This window comes from Fukomys damarensis, unplaced genomic scaffold (assembly GCF_012274545.1).
Source record: "Fukomys damarensis isolate Sample0158 unplaced genomic scaffold, DMR_v1.0_HiC HiC_scaffold_7, whole genome shotgun sequence".
Classification (NCBI taxonomy): Eukaryota; Metazoa; Chordata; class Mammalia; order Rodentia; family Bathyergidae; genus Fukomys; species Fukomys damarensis.
This window is the reverse complement of record NW_022900919.1, coordinates 23,577,330-23,600,094: the sequence shown is the minus strand read 5'-3', so window position 1 is coordinate 23,600,094 and position 22,765 is coordinate 23,577,330. Positions and strand designations below refer to the sequence as shown.

The following is a 22,765-nucleotide window of genomic DNA, read 5'->3' as shown; positions in this document are numbered from 1 at the left end:
ATGGTGCTTCCTTAACTAGAGACACAGTGGGGGGTTGTGCGTGTGTGCATGTCCATGTCCATACTTACTTGAATATATTGGCTCATGTGATACTGGGGCCCAGGGTGCCTGCCAGCCTTGAGACTGGAAAGAGTTGCACATAAGCTGAAGACATACTGCAGGCAACATCCATCTTCCTGGGAAGTCTTTCTTGACACTGTCACCTGATTAGACCAGGCCCACCTACTTCCTGGAACACTGTTTCACCCACAGTTATTGATTTCAGCTTTGTTGATGTCATCTTCCACAGATGCGTCTAGAATAATGTCTTGCCTCATCTGAGTACCCTGGCCAGGACATCACCATGCTGTACTCTCAGCCCCAACTGGCCCTCCCTGTCAGGTCCCCCTGCAGCCCCAGGCCTAGCTTATGTTTGGTGACTCTCCCAAGCCTGAGGTGCCCACTCCCTCACTTGGAAAGGTGAGGGGCACAGGTGTGGTCCTTAGCACATGCTGGGGGGTGCCAGAGCCCCAGCCCTGTCCTTGCAGGGGATGCGATCTCGGGCAGGTGAGAGCTAGGTGGTGATCCCAGATGTGTGTGTTGTGGTGGGGTGGCTAGAGAGCTGAGGAGCAGGGAGCAGGCTGGATGGGTGCCATGGGCAGAGAGATTGGCGGGTAGAAATCTCGGTGGACTGCTGTTGTGTGGATGACATGGTGGCACTGGGGGGACCCCAGGAAAACTCAGGGCTTGCACACTGGGGCTATCTTGGTGGGTGTCTCCTGTGGGGCAGAGGCATGGGGAGCCTCTCCTTGATCAACCCAGTGGAGGGGAGGCTCAGGACTGGGAGTCTTGAAGGAAGCTCCGCCTGTGCCGGATGTGTCTCCCGGTTGGGTCACAGGCTGCTGGTTCTGAGTGGACCCAGAGCAGTAGCAGCTCCCTGCCCCTTGGGCTGACGGCTCAGAAGACCCTGTGTACCAGGTGTGCCTGGCAGCTTGGGATGCATGTGGGGCTGGCCGCCCTCAGCAGCCAGGTCCAGTGCTGCTCTGTGCAAGAAAGGACAAGAGGCCCCAGGGAGAGGGTGAGCAAGGGTGGGGCACAGTGTCAAGATTTCGTGACCACTTTGGTGCCTGGTGGAGGGCTGCATGCAGAAGAGGCCTTCCAGTCAGGTGGGCAGGGCAGCCAGCCTGCAGCGTGGGCCCCTCTGTCCGCTCTGCTGTGTGCCCAGTGGCATCATGAAGGAAGCAGCCGTGGTGGGGCGGGAGCCATGCAGGGAGTGCTTTCCCTCTAAAAGGCAGCATTCCCTTTGCTTCTGGGTTTACAGCCTGCAGGGACTTGAGACCAATGCCAAGGGCCCCGTGTGGCTCTGTCCGCAGGGGTGGGCAGTGAGATGGGCCAGCCGGTTGGTGGCAGATGAGTGACCCTCTTCTGTCCTGGAGGGAGTGGGAGCAGACACATGCCCTTCGGATGGAACTAACCAACTGCCCTACCAGGTGGTGCCTCAGGCCGCTTCTGCCCCGTGGGTCATGCTGACCCAGCAGAGGCCACACACTAGGTCACGGTGTTTCTGGCTGGGGATGTGGAGGCACAAGTCCGAGGTCAAGGGTGGCCTCCGTCCTGCAACAGCCTTCTTGCTTCATGTAACCTGGCTGGAGGCACCGGATGGGTGGAGGAAAGGGGAAGTAGGCCAGACACCCCCTCTTGCAGTGGCACCCAGGGCCCGATTGTCTCATCTCAGTCCGCCCTTCCTACCCATGCTGCATGGGGACTAGGTTTCCACTGTGGGAACATGGGGGTCACATTCAAACCAGGCAAGCCCAACTCAGTCACCCCACAGACATACCACAGCCTCCGCCCTGTCCCCACAGCAGACGACCCGGCTGAGTTTCAGGGGCCCAGGAGGGCTGTCCCAGGCCTGACCTGCAGGAGGCACTATTGACCTCATGTCATTTATTTTCATTTCCTATTTTTTTAAATGGACACAAAATTGTACATATTTATGGGGCATTGTGGTTTCGATGTTTACACTATAATATTTAAATCTGGGGAAACGTATATCTCAAACACGGATCTCTGAGGTGAGAACCTTGGAGATCCTCTCGTGTGGCTTCTTTGAAATCAGTGGTGAGTTGCCGTATGTGAAGTCACAGCACGCCAGAGCTCTTTTCTCCTAACTGTAACAGCACCCATTGACCCGCTTTTCCCTGCTTGCTTCCGCCAGGGTAACCACTTGCGATTTTTGAGATCACTTTTACGAGATAACAAGTGAGATCATGCAGTCCATGCTTTCGCTTAGCCTAACGACCTCCAGGTCCATCCATGCTGCCCCAACTGAAAAAATTGCATCCTTTCCCGTGGCTGGAACCTGCGCCCCTGTGTGTGTGCAGTGCTCGTTCTTCATCCGCCCATCGGCCGGTGGATGCTTAGGTCGATTCCATTTCTTGGCCTTTATTACTAGTGTGGCAGGAAAATGGGAGTGCACACGGCTCCTTGGAACACCAATTCCGCTTCCTTTGGACAGAGGGATTGAGTCCCAGGATGGGACTGAGTTCTACTTTTAGTTGGTTTTCTATATGCACTCATTTCCCTTCCTGCCAACAATGTTACAGGATTCCTTTTCCTCCGTATCCTGGAGGGAGAAGTGTTTGTGTTCGGCCAGAGGCCACACATGTGCTTCCTATTCCCGCCCAGGTCCCCTGTTCTGGGGGCCACAGGCTGGGCGTGAAAGTGACCCCTTTTTCTATTACACTTAGCAATCCATTCAGGAGATTTTTTGTTTTCTATCCTTAAAACTGTAGGCTCGGAGGTTCAGAAATCCTTAGGGACCAAGACACAATGCTTCCACAAAGGAATGTAGTTACAGTCCTGTTAGTAGAAGCCCAGATGGTCCAAGATGAGCACTTGGGGCCCTTACGTTGAACCTGCAGGCAAAAGGGTCACTGTGCTGCCAGGGAATTTGTCACAATACCTAAGAGATAACAGGGCTGTTGCTACACCATGGGGACAAGGATGGAGCCTGGAGTCCAGGGGTTCTCTGGGGCCCCTGGTACCCCGATGACCCATGTTCCCGTTTGCTAAGTCCAGGGTGGGAGCAGAATGTAGATTCCTCCGTGGCTCCCTCAGATGCTGAGCTGTCGGTCCTTGGAGCACTGTGTTGGTCGTGCTGCCCCACTCAGCAGTTACCCTCGGGAGTTCTAGAGTGCTTCCAGGGAGGCCTTTAAGACGGCTCCATGTTCTTTGGGAATGGGTTGACTGGGACCGCTTGATACAGAGCACCATGAACTCAGACCGTCTGCGAGGGAAGATTGGGTCATGCTGCCCGGTGAGATGCCTCTCAGCTCAGCGGTCAGACAAGAGCCAGCTTAGTGGCCAGTTTCACGTTCAGTCGCCCTGCTCACCTCAGCATGGCTGCACTGTGATTTGAGTTCTACGGAGTGGAACAGATGTGATAGCGCCCCAGACTGTATGGCAGCTGATGGGACTTCTTGGTGGCCTTACTTTGGGGCCATCTTTTTCCCTGGACCTGAGCACAATTCATAAATTGTAAGGGGTGGACTCAACATAAGCTCCTGCTGATTTGGGCACTGGACAGCCCAGGCAGGGGTTGGGGGACAGGAGGAGGTCTCCCCAACTCCACTCCCAGTGGGCTGCAGCAGGGAAGGAGTTTTGATCTCTGCTTATGACTCCCCCACCAGTGCTGCAGCACTAATCCTAACCCTAATCCAAGTCGTGCCTTGTCTCCTGAGTGATTACAGCTTCACACTGTCACTGTCCTCTGGCAGGTCACCTCCCCCCACTGTTGCTTCCCTGACCCTTGATCGACCTCTGTGATGTCCTTCCACTAAATGCTCTCCAACCCTGCTTTCCTGTGAGGACGTGGAGCAGGGAGAGCCCCGCCGGGAGGGGTCTTAGTGGGTGAATGTCAGGGACACCAGGGTGTAGGGCAGGAGGCTGCTGGGGAGAGGCCACAGGCCCCTCTGGACAGAGGCACCCTGCTCTGTCTTTGTGCTAGGACTGGGTAGAGTGGCTGCCATGTGAATGTGATCCAGCGATTCAGTGGCATCTCTCAGTGACAGGGCCACCAGGGGTACTTCAGGTAGCCATTGTCACAAGCCAGGATGAGTCCTCAACAGTGAGACTGAGAGGTGCAGGTCACCCTTGTGGACGTGGTGGGCTTTGCACTCCTCTCCACTGGGTGTCTGAAAGCAGGACCAACCCCCTTGGGATTGAGTTAGTGTCTGGGGTCTGGGGACAACTGAAGAAACTGCTTAAGCCACTCAGATCCCCAAGGCCACCACATCCCTTCCTTAGCAGCAGACATCACAACAGAAGTGTGAAGTTTCACTTGTTTCTCCCTCTGCACTGTCAACCTCAGACAGGTAGGTGTCCCCAGTGTCTCTGAGGAGGAAAGGTGAGCTATGAGCTGTATTCATCCCCACTGTGCATAAGCCCTCGTGCCCAGCTGTCTTTGTCTTCATTTTAGGTGTATAAGCGGGAAAATGGAAGCAACCCAAGGGTACATATAATAAGAGGGCTGTGCAGGGCTGTGGGCACATTAGATGCCACATTTTGGGTCCCACAAGAGTGCTACCCTCTTTCCTCCAAAAGACTACCTAGATCCAGAAAATACAAATCAGCCTTGAAAACTAGAGATCAGAAAAGCCAGCCCCAGTCAGCTTATCCGAGCCTTCCCTGACCTCACTATTTTCTTGCTCAGTGGCTGCTCCGTAAGGCAGGGAAGGTCAGGATGGGCTTACTGGGGCTGGCATTGCTGATCTCATTGTCAAGCCTGATTATTTTGTGGCCAGGTCTTATTTGTAGGGAAACACAGTAAGTATGAAGCAGCAGTGTGGAAACAAGCTTGTGCTGTGGCATCGACTGAAGTCTGACTGAAGTTCTGACTGAAGTCGGACAACTGATGGCGTGCGTGAAAAACACAGCTTGCACATGAACCAGGATTAGACGGGAATGTGTGCACAAAATAAAAATTGTTTGATTGTGGGGGGATGGTTGCGAGTGATTTTTATATTTTCTACCCTTTCTGGAATGTTACTGTTCCCTCTTCCCACCAAGGAAGGTGTCAAGAGATAAGATGGAAAGTATTAGCAAATCTAGGTGTGAAAATAATTGTGACCTAGGGAACCCAATGTGAGTGTGCTTGAGATCCAGAGATTTAATTCTGTAGGCCCAAGGGGTGTGGAGGTGGGAAAGATTATGGGTTCTACAAGCTCCCCAGGGTCGCAGAGGGTGGCCTTCCAGCCATAGTCTGAGTGGCACAGCCCCTGGGGCAACCTGCTCTCACTCCCAGGGCCCTAGAGACCTCCAGGGAGCTCCACCGGACCTGCTCCCCCACCAAGCCTGACTGGGAGTGAGCTGACTGTGAGTCGGCTGTGTCAGTGGCTTCTCACGGAAATGCCTGGCGTCTCTGAGGTAGGTTCCAAGGGCGGTTGGCTTTGCTTTAGACTCTGCCCCCTGCCATGCATTGTGGCCACTGCCTCCACTGTCACCCCTCTGTGTGTCCCACCTGTGGGGAGGGGACACCTGGTAACATGGATGCTGCCTGAACAGTGGTGGCCTTGTCCTCAGAGGTCACCCAGAAGTGACAGGGCTTTGGAAACCGACTTGCCAGGTGGCCTGCAGTGGGCTGGGGACAATGCCCAGGTGAGAGGAGAGAAGGCTGAGGCTCCCACCTTCTGATGAAATGCAGGCCATGCCTCGGGAGGATGCACACAGAGGGAGGGACTCTGATGGTCTGGCCTACGCATCGTGTGAAAACAGTGGCAATGACATAAGCCAGTGGGCACCATGTCCCTCAAGGTCAGGTGCCCAAGGGTTGCTGTGAGAATCTTCTAACCAAGGGTCCTGGCTGGAATTCAGGCTCCACAGGGAGAGGGGACTCCGGGGACCCAGCTTCTCCCAGGGAGGTAGACCCCAGAAAGGACCCTTGGGTTTGCCAATGTGCTCATTTCATTCACAGCAACTGTGTGAGGTAGATGTTCCTCCCCCACTCCTCAGAAAGCTGAGCTATTTGGGGGTCACACAAGAAGATAGAGGAGTTGGGGCATGGGAGCAGGTTTCTGGGTGCTGGTCCAGGACTCCAGATGCAGGGTCACAGGAGTGGGTGAGGGAGGAGGAAGAGGAAGAGGAGGAGAACGTTTTCATTGCCCTCACATCTACATTTAAAGCACTTCCTCTCCTTTACTTTCAGACATGTGAGGAAAGTGCCCCGCTCCAAAAACAAACCCAAAACAAAAACAAACAAGGCTTTCTTTCCTCTCCACCCTACAATGAGGAGACGGGCACCAACAGCAAGGTGACTCGTTCAAGGTTAAACTCCTCTGAGAGGCCAGGGCAGGATGAAGCCCAGGTCTCATCTTAGACTGTGCACCTCCAGGGTTTCGGGGTGAAGTGGTTTTGTGTGAGAAGTCAGTGAAAAGCAAAGTACAGTCAGGAAGCCCCCAGGAGCACAGTCCCAGTGCGTCTGCTGTCTTGGCAGCAATGCTGCATTATGCACACCGTGGGAATTCGGCTAAAAAATACATGTATCAAAGGCTGGAAGAAATATATCAAACAGTGGGTTCTGGGAGGTGGGGTTATAAGTGCTCTTTTCCACCTATTTAACTGCATTTTCCCAAGCTTCTAAAACACACATTTCACTTATGATAGGAAAAATATATTTCCTTTATGTCTGGGTTTTAAAAAATACTGCTTCAAAGTAGCCTATGTGCCTCTGTTAGTTTTGGGGGGAGTTCCCTGTGCCTCTCCCCCTCACTGCTCCACTCTTGTCCCTGGGGCTGTGGTATGGCTTCAGGGGGTGTCTCTGCTGGGGACCTCTGTGTGCTGTGTTGCATTTCAAGGATAGAGTCCCTGGAAACCAGACCACTTCTGGTGAGAAGTGCCTGTTCCGGACTCAGTTTCCAAAGGCACACAGGAGTTGGGGAAGGGGACCACCCACCAGTGTCAGAGGGGTGCCTGCCTGGGCTGCAGCCCAGCCCGCTGAGTCTGGGATCAGTGCCCTTTGTCCCCAGGTGGCCACATCTCCAGCACCATGGAATCCCCTAAGTGTGACAGCCAGCAGGGCTGAGATGAACCCACACCATCCCTGGCCTCAGTGGGCTGAGCTGGGGACCAGGTCAGGCAACACCAGGGCCTCAGTCATCCAGGTGCTGCTCCTCCCATGTGGATGTGGGGATGGCGCTGTAGGGGTCCATGATGACCTTGGCGCAGCGGATGATCATCACGACCAGGAAGAGGCAGAGGAAGACGAAGCAAGCCAGAGTCAGACCCTTGTCCACGTCGACAAAGGCAGGCTCGGGCGTGGGCTCTCCCATTGTGCGGCAGCAGCCGTGGGCTTCTCTTCGGGGTCCGGCTGGCCAAGTACCATCTTCTACTCCTGTGGGGAGCTGTGGTGGCAGGAGGGTGTCACAGCCACTTGTCTGTTCCCTGGGGTGACAGCTTCCACTCAGGCCACCACATAGGGAGTTGGGGGGGGTTCCTCCTGGGACCCACATGCACAGCCCACAGCTTGGGTTTGCTGGGGGAGTAGGAACAGGAGGTGAGGTGACAGGGATCCCAGGAATGTGTCTCAGGTCACCACTTTTATGAGAACAAGGCCATGCTGTCCACTCAGCTGGGCTGTCCAGTCCCTCTCTTATGTAGGTGAATGTGAGTGCTGAGCCCAATGTGTAAGTGGACTGAAGGGGTCCACAGTCTGAAGGGCTGGGGACCAAGCACCTGCATCCCCTTTCCCTCCTGAGCCTCACAGCTGCTGGGATGAGGCGAGGCTGGTGGGGACCATCAGCAGCCCCACCCTGCTCACTATGACTGGTGGCCCTACTGGCTCTCATTCATCCTGGGGGACTCAGTGACTTGGCTTCACAGGAGGAGAGGGATAGTGCAATCCACCCTACCAGCCACGATCCAGCCCAGCCACAGTCCCCGGGGACAGTGGGACTGGAGGTCAGCTTCCTACAGCCTGGCCAGACTCCAGGGAGAGTCCCACACAGCCATCCCCATCTTCACTGAGTCTGTGCCACACCATGCTGCTGTTTCCAGTTTATTGTGGAAATTCACAACAGCCTGGAAGCAATTAGCCAGCTATCTACAAATATGGAAACTTGAGTCCCAGAGCAGGGAAGTGATTTATCCAGATCCCAAACACTAGGGCTCTGGTGGAAGGCAAAGTGGGGATCCCCTTTCCTCAAGCTTTGCAAGAGTTTCTGCATAGACACTGGCCCGCTGGGTCTGGAACAGCCACAACCAGAGGCAACTATGCTTCCCTTCTCAGATCTTGCTCTGTCCTCCTTGCTCCCAGGGACACTGACCTGCTGGCTGGAGCAGTCACCACTTCATAAGGACCCCGGGTCGGGCGGCTCTGGGAGGGAGGGAAGGTGGCCAGACATCACAGCCAGGAGCCGATGGACACAGTGTGGCCTTCCCAGAGGGAGCAGCACGGCTGGCAGGGCTGAAACAGAAGGGTTTGTTATTTCCAGTGATCTTGGCTGTGTCTTGTGCTGGCTGGAAGGGCAGCAGAGCAGCTGCTCCCTGGGCAGGTGGGAGTGGCACACTGTGTTGCCAATGCTGGTTTTTCTTTCCTTCTTTTTTCTAAATATAGAAAGATTATAGCAAAATACATACAACATAACATTTAGTCTCTTGAGTTTCTAAGTATGCAGTTCCATTGGTATTAGGTACATCCTTACCATCTATCTCTGGGACTTTTCCATCAGCTCACATTGAAGCACTGTATGATTAATCAGTAAGTTTCCATTCTCGCCATCCCCAGCCTTAGCAACCCCTATTCTGCTTTCCCAACTATGTGAATTTGACTACCCTGGGTATCTGGTAGGTTACAGTGTGTATCTAGATGTGCCCTCCAGGCCTCATGCACTCAGAAGTGGGGCTCTTTGGAGCTGGCTGGATCTGGGGCTGTGATACTGGGATTAAGAGTCTGTGGTACTAAATTAGTCCACTGATTGGAATTAGCATAGTTCTGGGTCTGGATAATGGGAGTTCCACCCTAGGTGTTCTTAGAACCAATCAATAGGCTTATTACCTGGATGGAATACAAAGGAATAGAGAAGGCAGGGTGCAACTGCTGCTCACTGCTTCCTGCCTGTCTTGCCATGGACTGTTTCTCCTCTGCCATGTCACCATGGATCCAGTTGACTTATAGGCTTGAGCCTCCACAGACTGTGAGCTGAAAAAAACCTTCTCTCCTTTGAGTGTCAGGGATTTTGTCTCCACAACAAGAAAAGTAACTGAGACATCATACCAATGGAATCATTCAGCCTCAGTCCTTTTGTGACGGCCTTATTTCACTTGGCACAGTGTTCTCAAGGGTCTTCTAAGTTGTGGCATGGTGAGAATTTCCTTCATTGTCAAGGCTGAATATTCCTTTGTGTAAATGGGTAATGTTCTGTTCATCCATTCATCTGTCATTGTGTGGCAGAGCTGTTCCCACCCCACTGGGGTTAAAATACCATCAACTCTGGGGTACAAGTATCTCTTGAATCCCCACTTTCAGGTCTTTTGAGTCTATACTGGGAAGTGGGGTTGCTGGGTTGGTGATTCTGCTATTAAGTTTTTGAGGATTAAATTGAAATTTGTTGCATAAAGAATACTTATGCACAGTTCAAAACTCAAAAAGTACAAAGAGAACAGTGCAGTTTTTAAACTTTCCCTAACCCCATGACCCAGTTCAGCTCCAGAGTCAACCACTGATCAGGCCTTTAGATGTCCTTCTTACCTGGGTTAGACTATGCTCATGGAGGAAACTATATGTGTTTATATGTTTTCATATAAATGTAAGCCTGTTATACAAAATGTCCTGCATGTTACTTTGTTCCTTATTACATCTTGGAAATGATCTTAGATTGATAAATAGAAGGCTGCCTCGGGCTGGGGATTTAGCTCAGTGGTTTTGCTGCCTGCCTTGCAAGCACAAGGACCTGAGTTCGATCCCCAGTACCGAAAAAAAAAAACAGAAAACCCCAAAAAGAAGGCTGCCTCTTTCTCTGTGATGGCTGCATGGATTCTGCAGTGTGGATATAACATAGTCCATTTAACCTTTCTTGTATGAAAAAATGATTTCCAATCTTTTATCATACAGTGATATACACATATTCTTGTTCCTATGTCTTCTTCTTATATGTCGGTAGAGTAAATTTGTTTAGATGATGTCAAAGGATAAATGCACTTTAATTCTGATTATTAGTATTCTTAGAAGTTGTATTCACCCGAGTAAGCTTCCTTCTACTAGCAAAGGTTGAGATGGGGTATGCTAACCTACAGCCTTGAAAACAGTTATTGGGCTTTTATATTTTTGCCAATTTGGGGGAAAATGTTTTCTAGAGATTTTTTTCTTATCATTTTATTGAACATTTTCCTCAAACAGAAAAGGTGAAAGTCTTGTACAGATAGCAGACACATATATTCATCACTGAGACTGGCAATTGTTATATTTTTCATTTATTCATATTTATCCACCTATCACCCTTATTTTTTTCCCCATATGGTACTGGGGATTGAACCTAGAGCCTTCTTCACATAGAGATACATTCTAGTCTTTTGTTTACTGTTTATATTTTACTTTGAGTTAGGGTCTCGCTAAGTTCCTAAATTGCCCAGGCTGGGCTTGAACTTTTGATCCTCCTGCCTCAGCCTCCCAGAGTGCTGGGATTACAGGTGTGGCCCATCACACCTGACTTATTTTCTTACAGTACATTTCAAAGTCACTTCAGTATGTATCTCTGTAACTAGAATTCAGTATTTGCCGGTAGTTCTTTAAAATTTATGTATTGTGAGATGTGCAAATATTCTGTATCACTTTTGAGATTTGAAAAATCCATATGCCCTACTAACTCTTGGGTTAGTTTTAATTTTCATTTCTTGTAACAAATGAAGCGTACATCTTTCATATGTTCAGAATCCATTTGTATTTCCTTTTATGTGAACTCTCTGCTAATATCCTTTATCCACGATTTCTACTGGACTTTTTGGTCTATCTTTTTTGACCTTGGAAGCAGAAAATTTAGATAAATGTATTCATTTTATTTAATATTTATTTAATTTCACTCGTATTTTTCCCTTTATTCTAACTTGTTCTTTTTCTCTTCAGCCACCTAATTTTGATCACTAGCACTTTCTTTTTTTAAATTCACTTGAACAGATACATAAAAATATAAACCGTACACATGAACAAGGTACCCTGTAATGTTTTGATACATGTATAACTGTATAATATTTAAATCAGGGTGAACATATCTGTCTCCTCAAACATCATTTCTTCTTTCTTCTTGAAGCACATGGTACATGTGTGGCCACCCTCCTGGGCAGTGGTCCACAAAGCTTCCTGTCTAACTGTACCTTGGCAACCACAGATAGACTTTTCCCTCCTCAGAATTAGCTTTTTAATTGCTTGCCTTTGCTCTCTTCCAGTTTTGTAATCTGAATTGTCAACCTCTTGTCTTCCTATTCCCAGCTATTAGGTGTTGAGTCCTCCTCCTTCCCCATCCTACCCTTGTCAGTCTGTTGGGTCTGTGTGGTCAGGATATGTGACATCCAAGTCCTGTTGCTACTCTGTGCCCACCTCAGTTCCTTCTCAGTTTTGTGGTTAAGACTCTTTAAGGCTGTCCTTTAAAGAAGTCCTTGGGCTGAAGTATTTCCTGTTATCTCTGTTTGGCTGTAGACTGCTATGCAGCATGTCCTTTAGGAAGGGATCACAGACTTAATGTTCCCCAAGGTCTTAACTGGGGAACATCATGTACACTTTTAGTGGGTTTCTCTTTGTCTTTGTTTTTTAATAGTTTTACCATGGATGTGAAGAGGTATGGTTTTCATTGTATTTTCTTAGTTTTTACTACTTTTGCTATCTCATGTGATATTTTACCAGCTTTAGAAAATCCTTGCTCTTCTCCTTCAAATACCATCTTCCTCTTTTATCTCTTTCTTCACTTTCTGGTACTCAAGTGCACCTTGACCTTTTTGCTACATTGTTTTATTATACATTATTTCTGCACTTTTTTTCTTTTTATCCTGTAGCCTGAGTATTTTCTGCTGAACTACCATTAATCTTCTCTGCTGTTGTGTCTTCCTGTTAAAACTGCCTACTAAATTTTCATTTCAGCCATACTTTTCAGTTTCAGAATTTCCAACTGATCTCTACAAATAATGTCAATTCTCCAGTGAAAATTATCACTCCTCTTTTTTCCTCGAACATATTTATCATAATGTTTTCAAAGCCCACATGATAATTCCAATATTGGGGTCATCTGTGGGTCTGCCTCTATGGTTCACTTTTTCTTTTGGTTCAATTTCTTGATGCATCTGATGAAAATTCCACTGGACGCTGAACATCAATGCTCTAGATAATGGTCACTGCTTCCTCTAGGAGGAAGAGGAGGCTAGGGTGCAGGAAGAACATCTTAATCCCATGGGGGTGAGCCAGCTTGAGCTGGGGTTCACTTCTCACAAGCAAGGCTGGTCTCTCCTCAGGTTTGACAATAGCCCTAGGGCATGGCTCTCTGGATTCCTACCTGAGAACCTGGGTTTTTTGGTTTTTTTGTTTGTTTTTTTTTTTGCCTATTCCTTCTTGGCATATCTTGAATTTTTCTACTCAATGCCTTGAAATAAGAGAAGGCATCATGGGGGCAACTCAGGATTATTCAGCCACTGGTGTTTGACTGTGTGCTGTGGAGCCCAGGAGCATGAAGCTTAGGAATTTCAGTCATTCACTGATGCCTGTTGACTGGCCAGTGCTGACAATGACGACATATGTCTCGTCAATGCTATGCTATGCCCTTACTCTGGAATTTCAATTTTTTTTTATTTTTAGTTGATAGATAATAATTGCCCATGGGTATATTTTGATGCATGAATACAATTTGTAAAGATAAAATCAAATTGTTTAGTTTATCTATTATTTCTTCATGTTGGGAACATTCAAAATCATTTATTTGAGCTATTTGGAAATATCCAATAATTACTGTTAAGTACAGTCACCCTACTGCACTATAGAGCACTAGAACTTGCTGTTCTTTAACTTTTGTTCCTGAAAACCAAACTTGCTCTACCCCCTCCCCTGCACCCTTCATAGCTTCTGGAAATGACTGCTTTCTACTTCTATGTGAGCAACTTATCCTCTACATATGAGTGAGAACATGAGGTTATTGTCCATGCCTGGCTTATTTCAATTAGCACAACATCTTGTAGGCTCATCCATGCGATCAAAAGGGACAGGATTTCACTCCTTTTTATGGCTGAATGGTTTTCCATTGTGCATATACCGTACTCTATTCATCTGTCTGTGAACATTCAGATGGATTTCTCCAGGGTTCTGAAAGACGTTCACTGCAGGATTGTTGTAACAGTGAAAACCTGGTTGACAAGATTCATTGTCAGCAGTGGGATGGTCAAACAGACATAGTGTTTCTGTGCCAGGAGAACACCTAAGGGGACAGGAAATGCTTGCAGTGAAAAAAAGTAAGCTGAGGAATTACATACAATGTACGTCATTAGGTGAAGTGGAAAGGAGATACATACTCCTGCTTGTACACATGGGTATTCCAGGCCAGAGGCCTGTACTTTTCCCTCTGCTACATCAAAACCTACTGCTGCTTTGATTGCTTTATTGTTTCAGAAGTTTAAGACCCAGAAAAATGTGCCTGCATCCCCCTGGCGCAGTTCGCCATTATTATATAATAGACGGTGTCTGTGTTTTCTGTACATTTATTCAAAATTATTATTTTTTGGGTTTCACTGAAGACTCCCTAAACTGAGCCCACAAGTATAGAAAATGTGGTTTGAAGAGAAACAGACAGAGTTAAAACATTCTACCTAAAAGACAAGTTATTTTCCTATATAGTAAATAATAAGGAAAAATACTACATATTCTATCTCCATAAATAAATAGAAGGAATGTGTTTTCAAGTTTGGTTAACAAGTCAGTGCCTCCTTGTTATTTAAGTCAAATCACAAAAAGCAACTATCTATAAAAAAAACTCCAATATCCTCTATTAAAGAGTATAAAAATCAATCAAGTATTACATTGAAATCTAACTACAAAAAAGAAATTAAAATTAACTTCCAGACAATTATGAGATAGTTAATGGTATCCAGGATGGTAACAAGTTTATCCACGCATTGAATGGCCACCTCATCAGGACACATAGTTGACAAATGAGGATCAGACCCATTCTTCTGCAGATACGAAAAGAGGACTGATAAACTACTCAAAACCCTCAAATTCAGACTGATCAGTCTTCATCACAATTTCATCATCACCTGGAGTGAGGGGGACATGTTCATTCACAAACTGAGAATCAAAGCTGTCCAAACCAAATTCTCCAGAAATATTTGATTCCAAGCTAAGCAATGATATAGGTGGTAGGGTGTGGCAAAGCTGGCTGGGGAAATAAGCAGGACCTGTCATTTACAAGATCCCAGGGCAGTTGGAGAAGTGGGCAGAACTTGTAAATGTCAAGTCCCCAAGGCCACCAGATAACTCTCAGGACTGTATGTAGAACTTCTCCAAAGCTCCCAGGAGATGTGGTCAGCATAAAAGAGACCAGATTCCACCAGAAGCTCACTATCCTCACTCCTCAGGATAGCCTACCTGCCTCTCCTAGACATGGGGTATACCTTTTATTCTTTTCTGTGTTTGGCCTAAATTTGCTCTGTAGAGTTAGTTCTTCCTTTATCCCTTTATCCCTCATTTTCAAGTAAACTTTTGGCACTATGTGATCTTGACCAATTCTCTGAGACAAGGACCTGGAATACTTTTGTTTGACAACTCTTTCTCTCTTTCTCTCTCTCTCTCTCTCTCTCTCTCTCTCCCTCCCTCCCTTTTCTTTTTTTTCACAGTGTATCGCTTTCATTTAGGGGCCTGGAGGTAGGGGAAAGACACCATGGTGAGGGAAGAGATCAAAGACTACAAATGCAGGAAAAATTATTATTAACAGTAATGCACAAAGTGAGTAACTGGAATCGTTTTCTTAGGAGGACTTGACTCATGGAAGAAAAACTTTAATCGCTGTTGCAAAAATATTTTTATGAAGTAGAGATTGGTTTCAATAATATTACTAGAGAATATGTTCTAGGAAGTGGAGGTAACTGGATGTAAAATTCTGGCAGCAATTTAATAGAAACATCCCAGATTATTAGGCAGGGGCCATCCCCTAATGAGGATGAAAGCCTTGTGGGTGGGGAATCTTGGATGATACCTGAAGAAATATTACACTGTGCATAAACTAAATTGAATTATTTTCACAACTATTGAAAAGTTTCATACAGGAAAAGTTTTTTTTCTACATGCACTTCAATTTCACGGCAAGAGTGGCACAGAATACCTAAACACAGAAGACAGCATTCACACAAGATGTCTAACTATTTGATATAACAATGCATACTCTTCAAAGTGATTACACTATCATTACATCTAGGGCTTTCTGCAACTACAAGGTGGCCCCTGGTGTCTGTAAGATAAGTGCCTTGGAATGGCTGCCGCCATTCTGATAAAGAACTTCCTCTTCACCGTAGTTTCCATTCCATTCACGCGTCACGGGTCGTAGTAAATGTCCAAGAGTGGCCCCTGATGGCTGCCCGTGCAGCTGACACGTTCCTGGCCCCGCCTACACCAGTCACCCACTATATAACCAAGCCCTTTCCCACTCTCCCCTTCTCCTTTGTTCCCTTTCCGCCCCGAGCGGCCACTGTGCCACCACAGCTCTTTAATAAATTCTCTCATGCAAGCTCTGTCCATGCTGTGAGTGGTCTTTGGCAGGCGCTGGTTCCTTTCAGTGTCAACATCTAGAAAGCAGCCACCACCTTGTTATCTTTTTGCATTTTTTCTTCAATTTTCTTAAGTAACTCTGCTGTCGTTGCTGCTGTTTAGCAAAACTGGTAAAAACAAAATTGTAATCATTGAACATAATAGTCTGGCAAACAAGATGTTTAAAACCTTCCGTCTAGGGCCGGAGATTTAGCTCAGTGGTTCTGCCACCTGCCTTGTAAGTGCAAGGGCCTGGGTTCAATCCCCAGTACCAAAAAAACAAAACAAAAACAAAAAAACAACCTTGGTACAGTACCATTCATTGAATACCCACTAGGATTGAGCAGTGTGGCTTCAATGACAGAACCTAATATCAGGTCATGAATTCCACTCTCATGAGTGACGTCCTTTGCAGTAACACCATCTTTCATGTGGAACTGGTCCGTAACTCCTGGGTCCAGCTCACTCATCAGAATTTCCAGGGTCTGATCTGGCTGACTGATTACTCGATTCTCTGGGAAATGCAGAGTATACAAGTACCAACAGTCAGAATTCATATGCCCTGTGGGATATGCTGTTCCTTTTTGGAAAATTGCATTAAGAAACTCTGTTTGTTCCTGGAAATTCTGGTGTGGGTACCCTTGGTGAGAAGGCCTCATGAAATTCTGATAATGAGAATGAAAGAAGCTTTGAATAAAGTCAAACCCACTATGATCCCTAGCAAGCTTCAACAAAGGAAACAGTGCTTTCAGTAAGAGGGTGGTACCACGTCTTCCAAATGAAACGTCTCTTGGAGATAAACGTGCTACTGTTACTGAGTATATAAGCCTCCTGCTTGTCAGTTTTTGTCACACTTATGATTGAACATTGCACATCTTTCAAAAGTACATCCCAGTCAAATCTCAGGATAGTTCAAAGATCCCCAGATCCCTGATTGGTATCAGGTTGCTGATGGGAGAACCAAATCTCCAGCAGCTTCTCCGTCCCTTTGAAAAAATGTGCACCTTGCATCACTGTGAGACTGGCAAGCAACCAACAGCCACAGAAAATCCACTAAATTAAATCTCTTCTCCTGCCACTGCTCCCACCACTGCGGATTGTTCCAGTTGTGTTGCTGTAAAGTTCAGGTTCCTGTTTAGGCTACAATTTTATATTAACTTTTTATTAAAAAAGGATTAATACAATTTTCCCAGACTTTTTGTATGAGCGAAGTTGAACATGAGTCTGTTTGGAAATAGGGGCAGGTACAGTTCAGTCTCTTGTCATCCGCTGCTTTCCAGTCAGAGAGAGTGGAGCGAGTGCAAGCTGATGTCACCAGCCGTACTGTGTAAGCCTGGCGAGCCGTTTCTAAGGGAACTTCTTGACAACACAAAGCCAGCCAAGAGGCAACATTTTGCCATGGCAAGCAGGGAAAAAAAAAACCACAACATTTTAGGCATATGATACAGTTACATTGATCACTGGGATCCTGTACCTTTACATAATCTATCTTGGTTCTTATTTTTTCCCCATTCCCCTGCCCTCCTTTCATGCCCTCCCCGCTTCCTTATTTACAACGACTTGTTTCCATTTTTTCCTTTTCTTTTATTATTTTCCCTTCTTACCTTTCTCCTACCTCTCCCACTTCCCCTGCACCTTTAGACATTTTCTTCCTATCACACAATAACAATTATACACTTTGATCCTTATTTACACTTTTAGTTCATCACACCAGAGAAACTATATGATATTTACACATTAGGCACAATTTTTGTTTCTCTTCTCCTTCTCTCCCTCAGTTTATTCCCTAAGCCTGGATAAAGTTCTCCAGGGAGTCAGGGAACTGTTTGGTGCTTTAGCCATGGAGGACAGGGAAGAGAATGTAGGCTTTTTTTGGTTTTTTTTTTTTTTTTTTTTTTTTTTTTTTTTTTTTTTTTTTTTTTGTAGCCACTTGCCTGCTACTCTGCGGGTATGCCTTGTTTTCCCTACGTTTGTTTACTGTGCTCTGAAATAAACCTGGTCTCTTTCCCAGTTTGTTTTGTTACTTTGTTATTCTTTTTGGAAATTAACCCGGTCTCCTGCTTACTCAGGTTTTATAAATGGATTTTTTTTCTTGCTTTGTGTTGCATTTGTTTGCTACCTTTTTTGTTTGTTTTTTAAATTAGCCTGGTCTCCTTCCTGGAGTTTACTGACAGCTGCTTCTCCGTTTAGCTCCGGTTGGGTGCGGCCATCTTATCTTTGTCATACTGTGAGGTGGGCCCGCATCTGCCTCCATCTTTTCTTTCTTTTTTCTTTCTCTTTCCTCTGTCTTTTTTTTCCTTTGTGATTCAATAACTGGCCTTACAAGCTAAGCCTCTGATAAGACAACATGAGCTTATGGGAAACCATAAAGAGGAACCTTTTTCTTTTGAAAGAAAAACTGTGTACTATTTCTTCAAGGAGGTGGAAAACTGCTGGGGGGCGAGGGTGAGGACTATCCCTTTAAGAAGTTGTTAAACCGTTGATCAGGCAGAGCTACAACCAAAGGACCATCCCTTTAAGAATGAGAAAACCGTTGCAGGGCGGAGCTACAACGGAGAGCCAAAGCTGGGCAAAGGAAGGTGCTTAGGGCAGGGCAAACACAGGCCTGCAGGCACCCCCAGAGATCTGCTCCCATCCCGGGGAGGGCGTGCCCATCCTACCCACCTCCAGGAGACTGATGCAAACACAAGAGGAAAAAAAAAATTAACTGTGTTAAAATGCCCATGGCTTTTGGCCAGAACTGAGCACCAGCAACACTGCTCTGAGATCCTGCCTGAGGTCCTCTCCTGGATTTCATGCTTCCCTGTTTAAATGCAGAGAAGTTAAAGCCCTATACTTGATGCCTGAATAGAACAACATTTAACATTTTAAGACCTAACTAAAGCAACTGCAAATGGGGAGGGGAGGAGGGGGTGAAGGGAGGGCAGGGACAAGGGGAAAAAATGAGAACCAAGACCTGTCCTGTAGAGGTACAAGATCCCAACAATGAATGTAACTGTACTGTATACCTAAAATCTACCAATAAACTCAATAAAAAAAGCAACTGCGAGTATAGAAAAACAGAGCCATCCCAATTCTTAGTACTCTATCAGAGTAAATATAACAGATATTTTCCCATATGGTTTCACTCTGATTAAACACATTCATCAAGGGCCTCAAAATGTCAGTGGAGCCATCAAAGGGTTCAAAATACAAGTAGAGTTATCAGGGGATTCAAAACGCAAGGTGGACCATTAAGGGGTCCAACTAGGTGGCTAAGAGAACTTTGCCTGGGGAAGTCCAGTCATTACTTCATGAGAGTTAAAGGATGAGGTAAAGCCAACAAGCGGCTTCACCTCCTTCTCCCTAATGAGTGAATGGGTTCAAATATAGAGACAAAAGCCTCTGGAGGGGGGCTTTTTTCTGTGCTTAATGATGTTGGCATCACTCAGACATCTGTCTAGTTAGGGTCTCACAAGGAGTGCTTTGTAAAACTCTTGGGTCTCCTCCTTATGCCTGGGATACCACCTTAAGGAGTGCAGGGCTACTTGTCTACTTTCTCTATAGGACTCAAGCTGAGGTAATGCGGAACCTGTTGGATCTTGTCACTGCACAGATCCCACCAACCTCAACAGTAGGTCATATCCTTGATGAGTGCAACAGGGTTGATCCTGACATTATTTTTTAAAAAAAACAGCTTATCTACTATTGTAATATAGTATGGGGTTAATATAAACTGGGAGGTGGCAAAAGATAAGTACAGGATAGTACTTGAGACAATGAGACTATCTCTAGTTACAGTACTTTTGCTTAAAATACGAAAGGTGGAGTGAAATGCCTTATGTTCAGTTGAGACTTTGGTAACTATCAAAGGGAAGGTTCAAGAAGTATGGTACTTAATGTGGGCCCTGAGGAAGACAAAGATGTCCTGGATGACCCTGCTCTAAGACCTCCATTTGTCTCCCAGTGGGGTTTCAGTCTTGCTGATAATATTTAGAAAGGATAACCAACTAGGAGGTCTCCTTGACCCCTCCCCCTTATGCCCCTCAGTCTAGTAAATTCAGGTCCATCCTTTCCAAGTAACCAAGGGACTCTATAAGAGCCTGATGCCCCAAAGAAACTCAACATTCCTCAGCTCCCTCAGCAACCTCCTCAGGAAGCCCTAAGTCCCACTGGGTGACAACTATTAAGCCTTGAAGATCGAACCCAAAGTGGTGCTTCCCACTACTGTGGTGCACAACTTGTCCTGTCCCTAAGAAGTCCCAGGAATGGAAGGAAATACTTGAGTGCAGGTACCTTTTTCAGTTGCAGATGTCTTTTTCAGTGCAAGAACAACTAGGCTGTCAGTAGATGCTAGTAAGTTTGTAGGTGAGTTTCAAACTTTGGCCCTTGCTCTTTGTTTATCGCGGCGAGATATCCAGTATATCTTAGCCACTTGTTATATCCACATGAAAAGCAAAGAATCCTGCAAGAGGCTAAAATCTATGCAGATGAGCAATATGCCTTAAAAAGGGAAAGAAACAGCTATTCTTCCTTCAATAGAGCCAAACTAGAACCTTAATTCTCAGCATAGACCAGAAATGATGTCTAGTATGCTAGCTGCCCCTATTCATGGGGATAAAAAGTTTGTTAATTATAATAAAGTGACTGGGCACAGAGAAAAATCTAGCTTTGTCTTGTAACTGATTAGCAGAGGTTTTCCATAAGTATACAAAGATACATCCATCTTCTAGGGAGGGAGAGGCACTAATGTGACATTTCATCTGTTAGCCCCAGATATCCAGCCTAAGCCACAAAAACTTCAGATGGGGCCTCAGACACCTGTGACCCAATTGCTGGCCTTTTCTGTGTTCAATTGGGACCCGGAGGAGAGACAAAAGAGAAAGGCTAAGATCATAGCTGTTGCAATTGGTAATGCTTTAAACCCATCCAGGTTGCCTAAGAAAAAACTCAGGGACATCCAAGGAAAGGGTTTCTATTTCAAGCATAAGAAGACTTGACACTGGGCATGAGAATGCACCAAGCCTCCGCCTGGGCCCTGTTCCCCACATGAGGCAGTTAATGCACCCGGATCTTGGTACTGGAGGTTTAGACTCTCCCCGCTCCCAGAGAGGGGCTAGGGCAGCCAAAACCTCATTTCCTGCTCTGACTGAAGGGCCCATACAGTGGCCCTGTCCACACATATCACCGTCTACTCCACAGAGCCCTGCATAAACCTCGATGTCATGGCTGAGCCAATTCAACTGCTTACAGATGCAGGGGCAGCTCATTCTGATTTCCTTCTCTAGAAAACTCTCCTCTAGGTCCATAGTCACAAGCTGGCGTCTTAACTCCTCTAATATGTCACTTGGAAGGTCAAATGTTTAACCATGAATTTCTAATTGTCCCACGATGTCCTGCTCCCTTGCTAGGAAGAGATTTATTAACAAAACTGAGGGCAATTCTCAAATTTCAGCTAAAACCAAAGTGGATTTTACTCGCTGGGACTACACCAGCTCTCCCTGAACAAATTAGCCAACAGGTAAATCATATTGCATGGTACAACGGAATACCTGGTCGGACAAATTCAGCTATGCCAGTAATTATAATACTAAAAGACTCCACCTGACTTCCCAAGCAAGGAAGAGGCATGTAAAAGCCTCCAGCCTCTCATAGACAAGTTTCTCAAATATGGCCTTTTGAACCCTTGTCAGTCCCCTTGCAGTACTCCCATTCTCCCGTTCCTTCACCTCATTAACAAGGCTGCCCTTCCAATCCAGCCTTTAGTGGCAGGGTCAAACAAAGTTCTCTCCCCCAAATCCAGGGCATACTAATTGCTTCTCAGTCTTAGATTTTAAAAACACATTCTTCTCCATCCCCCTACATCCAGACTCTGTTTCTGTTTGCCTTTCAATGGGAAAATCTCATTACAAGAGCGAAACAGCAGTATATTTGGAAAGTTCTCCTGCAGGGGTTTAGAGACAGTCCTCACCTTTTTGCTCTGGCACTAGAAAAAGACTTGAGGAACCTAAAGCTAGAAGAAAGACCCATCCTATAGTACGTAGATGACATTCTAGTTTGCAGCCCAACTCAAGAACTAACCATAACACTGTACAAACTCTTACCTTTCTAGCTAAGAAGGGACAGAGAGTTTCCAAAGAAAATGCTCAATATCCCTCCAAGAGTTCAATATTTAGGATATACTCTTAACACCTGGAAAAACCTTCCTACGAATGGCAGGCTTTTGTAGGATCTGGCTACTTATTTTTGACTAATGGCAAAACCCTTATATGAAGCAGTAAAAGGCCCTGAGTCTGTACCTTTAGAATAGACAAAAGTGATTGACAATGACTTTAAAAAAAATAAGACATACCTTTACTCAGGCTCCAGCACTGAGAATATCTGACTTAAAAACAAACAAATAACAGCAACCAATCCAAACAAAAAAATCAAACCCTTCTTTCTCTTTGTATCAGAAAAGGGAAGAATTGCTTTGGGGATTCTGACCCAAATGCTAGGACAAGAATCCTGCCCAGTGGTATACTTTTCAAAGAAATCAGATCCCGAGGCTGCTGGATGGCCACCCTGCCAGAGAACAATAGTAGCTACAGCTGTAGTAACAGACGCTACAAAGTTAACTTTGCGACAGAGGCTAGATGTTCTGACTTCGCATCAGGTCAAAACTATTCTAGAGACAAAAGGTTACTTGTGCTTAACAGGAGAAGCTTACCAAGTATCAAGCTATGCTCTTAGCCCTGAGGTTATTATAAAAACTTTCACTACCGCCACTCTGGTGAGCAAGTGATTTCCCAGACTTATGCAAGCAGACAGACATCAGTGACCTACCTGCCCCTCCAAAACCCTGAGGAGGTGCGGTTTGCTGATGGAAGTCACTTTGTCTCAGAAGGACATCAAAAGGCAGTTTATGTAGTTGTCAGCTCACAAAAGGTCTTTGAGGCTAAAGCTCTTTCCCCAGGAACCTCTCTGCTCAAAGGCAGAATTGGTAGCTCTTACTCGGGCACTGATATTAGGAAAAGACAGAAGGTTAAACATCTACTGACG

General features: G+C 46.3%; 1 protein-coding gene and 1 pseudogene across 4 annotated transcripts; both read right to left on the bottom strand.

Moving 5' to 3' along the window:
• On the bottom strand, positions 1-22,628 carry Ctxnd1 (cortexin domain containing 1). Of its 4 annotated transcripts, none has more exons than XM_033761135.1 (3): positions 22,550-22,628; positions 8,301-8,440; positions 1-7,419 (listed from the first exon to the last, which is right to left on the bottom strand). In XM_033761135.1, exon 3 carries the CDS (start codon positions 7,305-7,307, stop codon positions 7,128-7,130), a length of 180 nt encoding a protein of 59 aa, XP_033617026.1. In that variant the 5' UTR covers positions 7,308-7,419; positions 8,301-8,440; positions 22,550-22,628; the 3' UTR covers positions 1-7,127. The 4 variants fall into 4 exon arrangements, 3 of the variants coding, with proteins under 3 accessions (XP_033617026.1, XP_033617024.1, XP_033617025.1); XM_033761133.1 differs by having other exon boundaries at positions 1-7,379; XM_033761134.1 differs by lacking the exon at positions 22,550-22,628 and adding an exon at positions 17,865-18,621 and having other exon boundaries at positions 1-7,379.
• On the bottom strand, positions 14,069-22,624 carry LOC104860170 (annotated as a pseudogene).
• Positions 22,629-22,765: the final 137 nt, after the last annotated feature.

Excerpts from the sequence above, each read along its gene's own strand:
- Ctxnd1 (XM_033761135.1), bottom strand. The coding sequence starts at position 7,307 with ATGGGAGAGCCCACGCCCGAGCCTGCCTTTGTCGACGTGGACAAGGGT.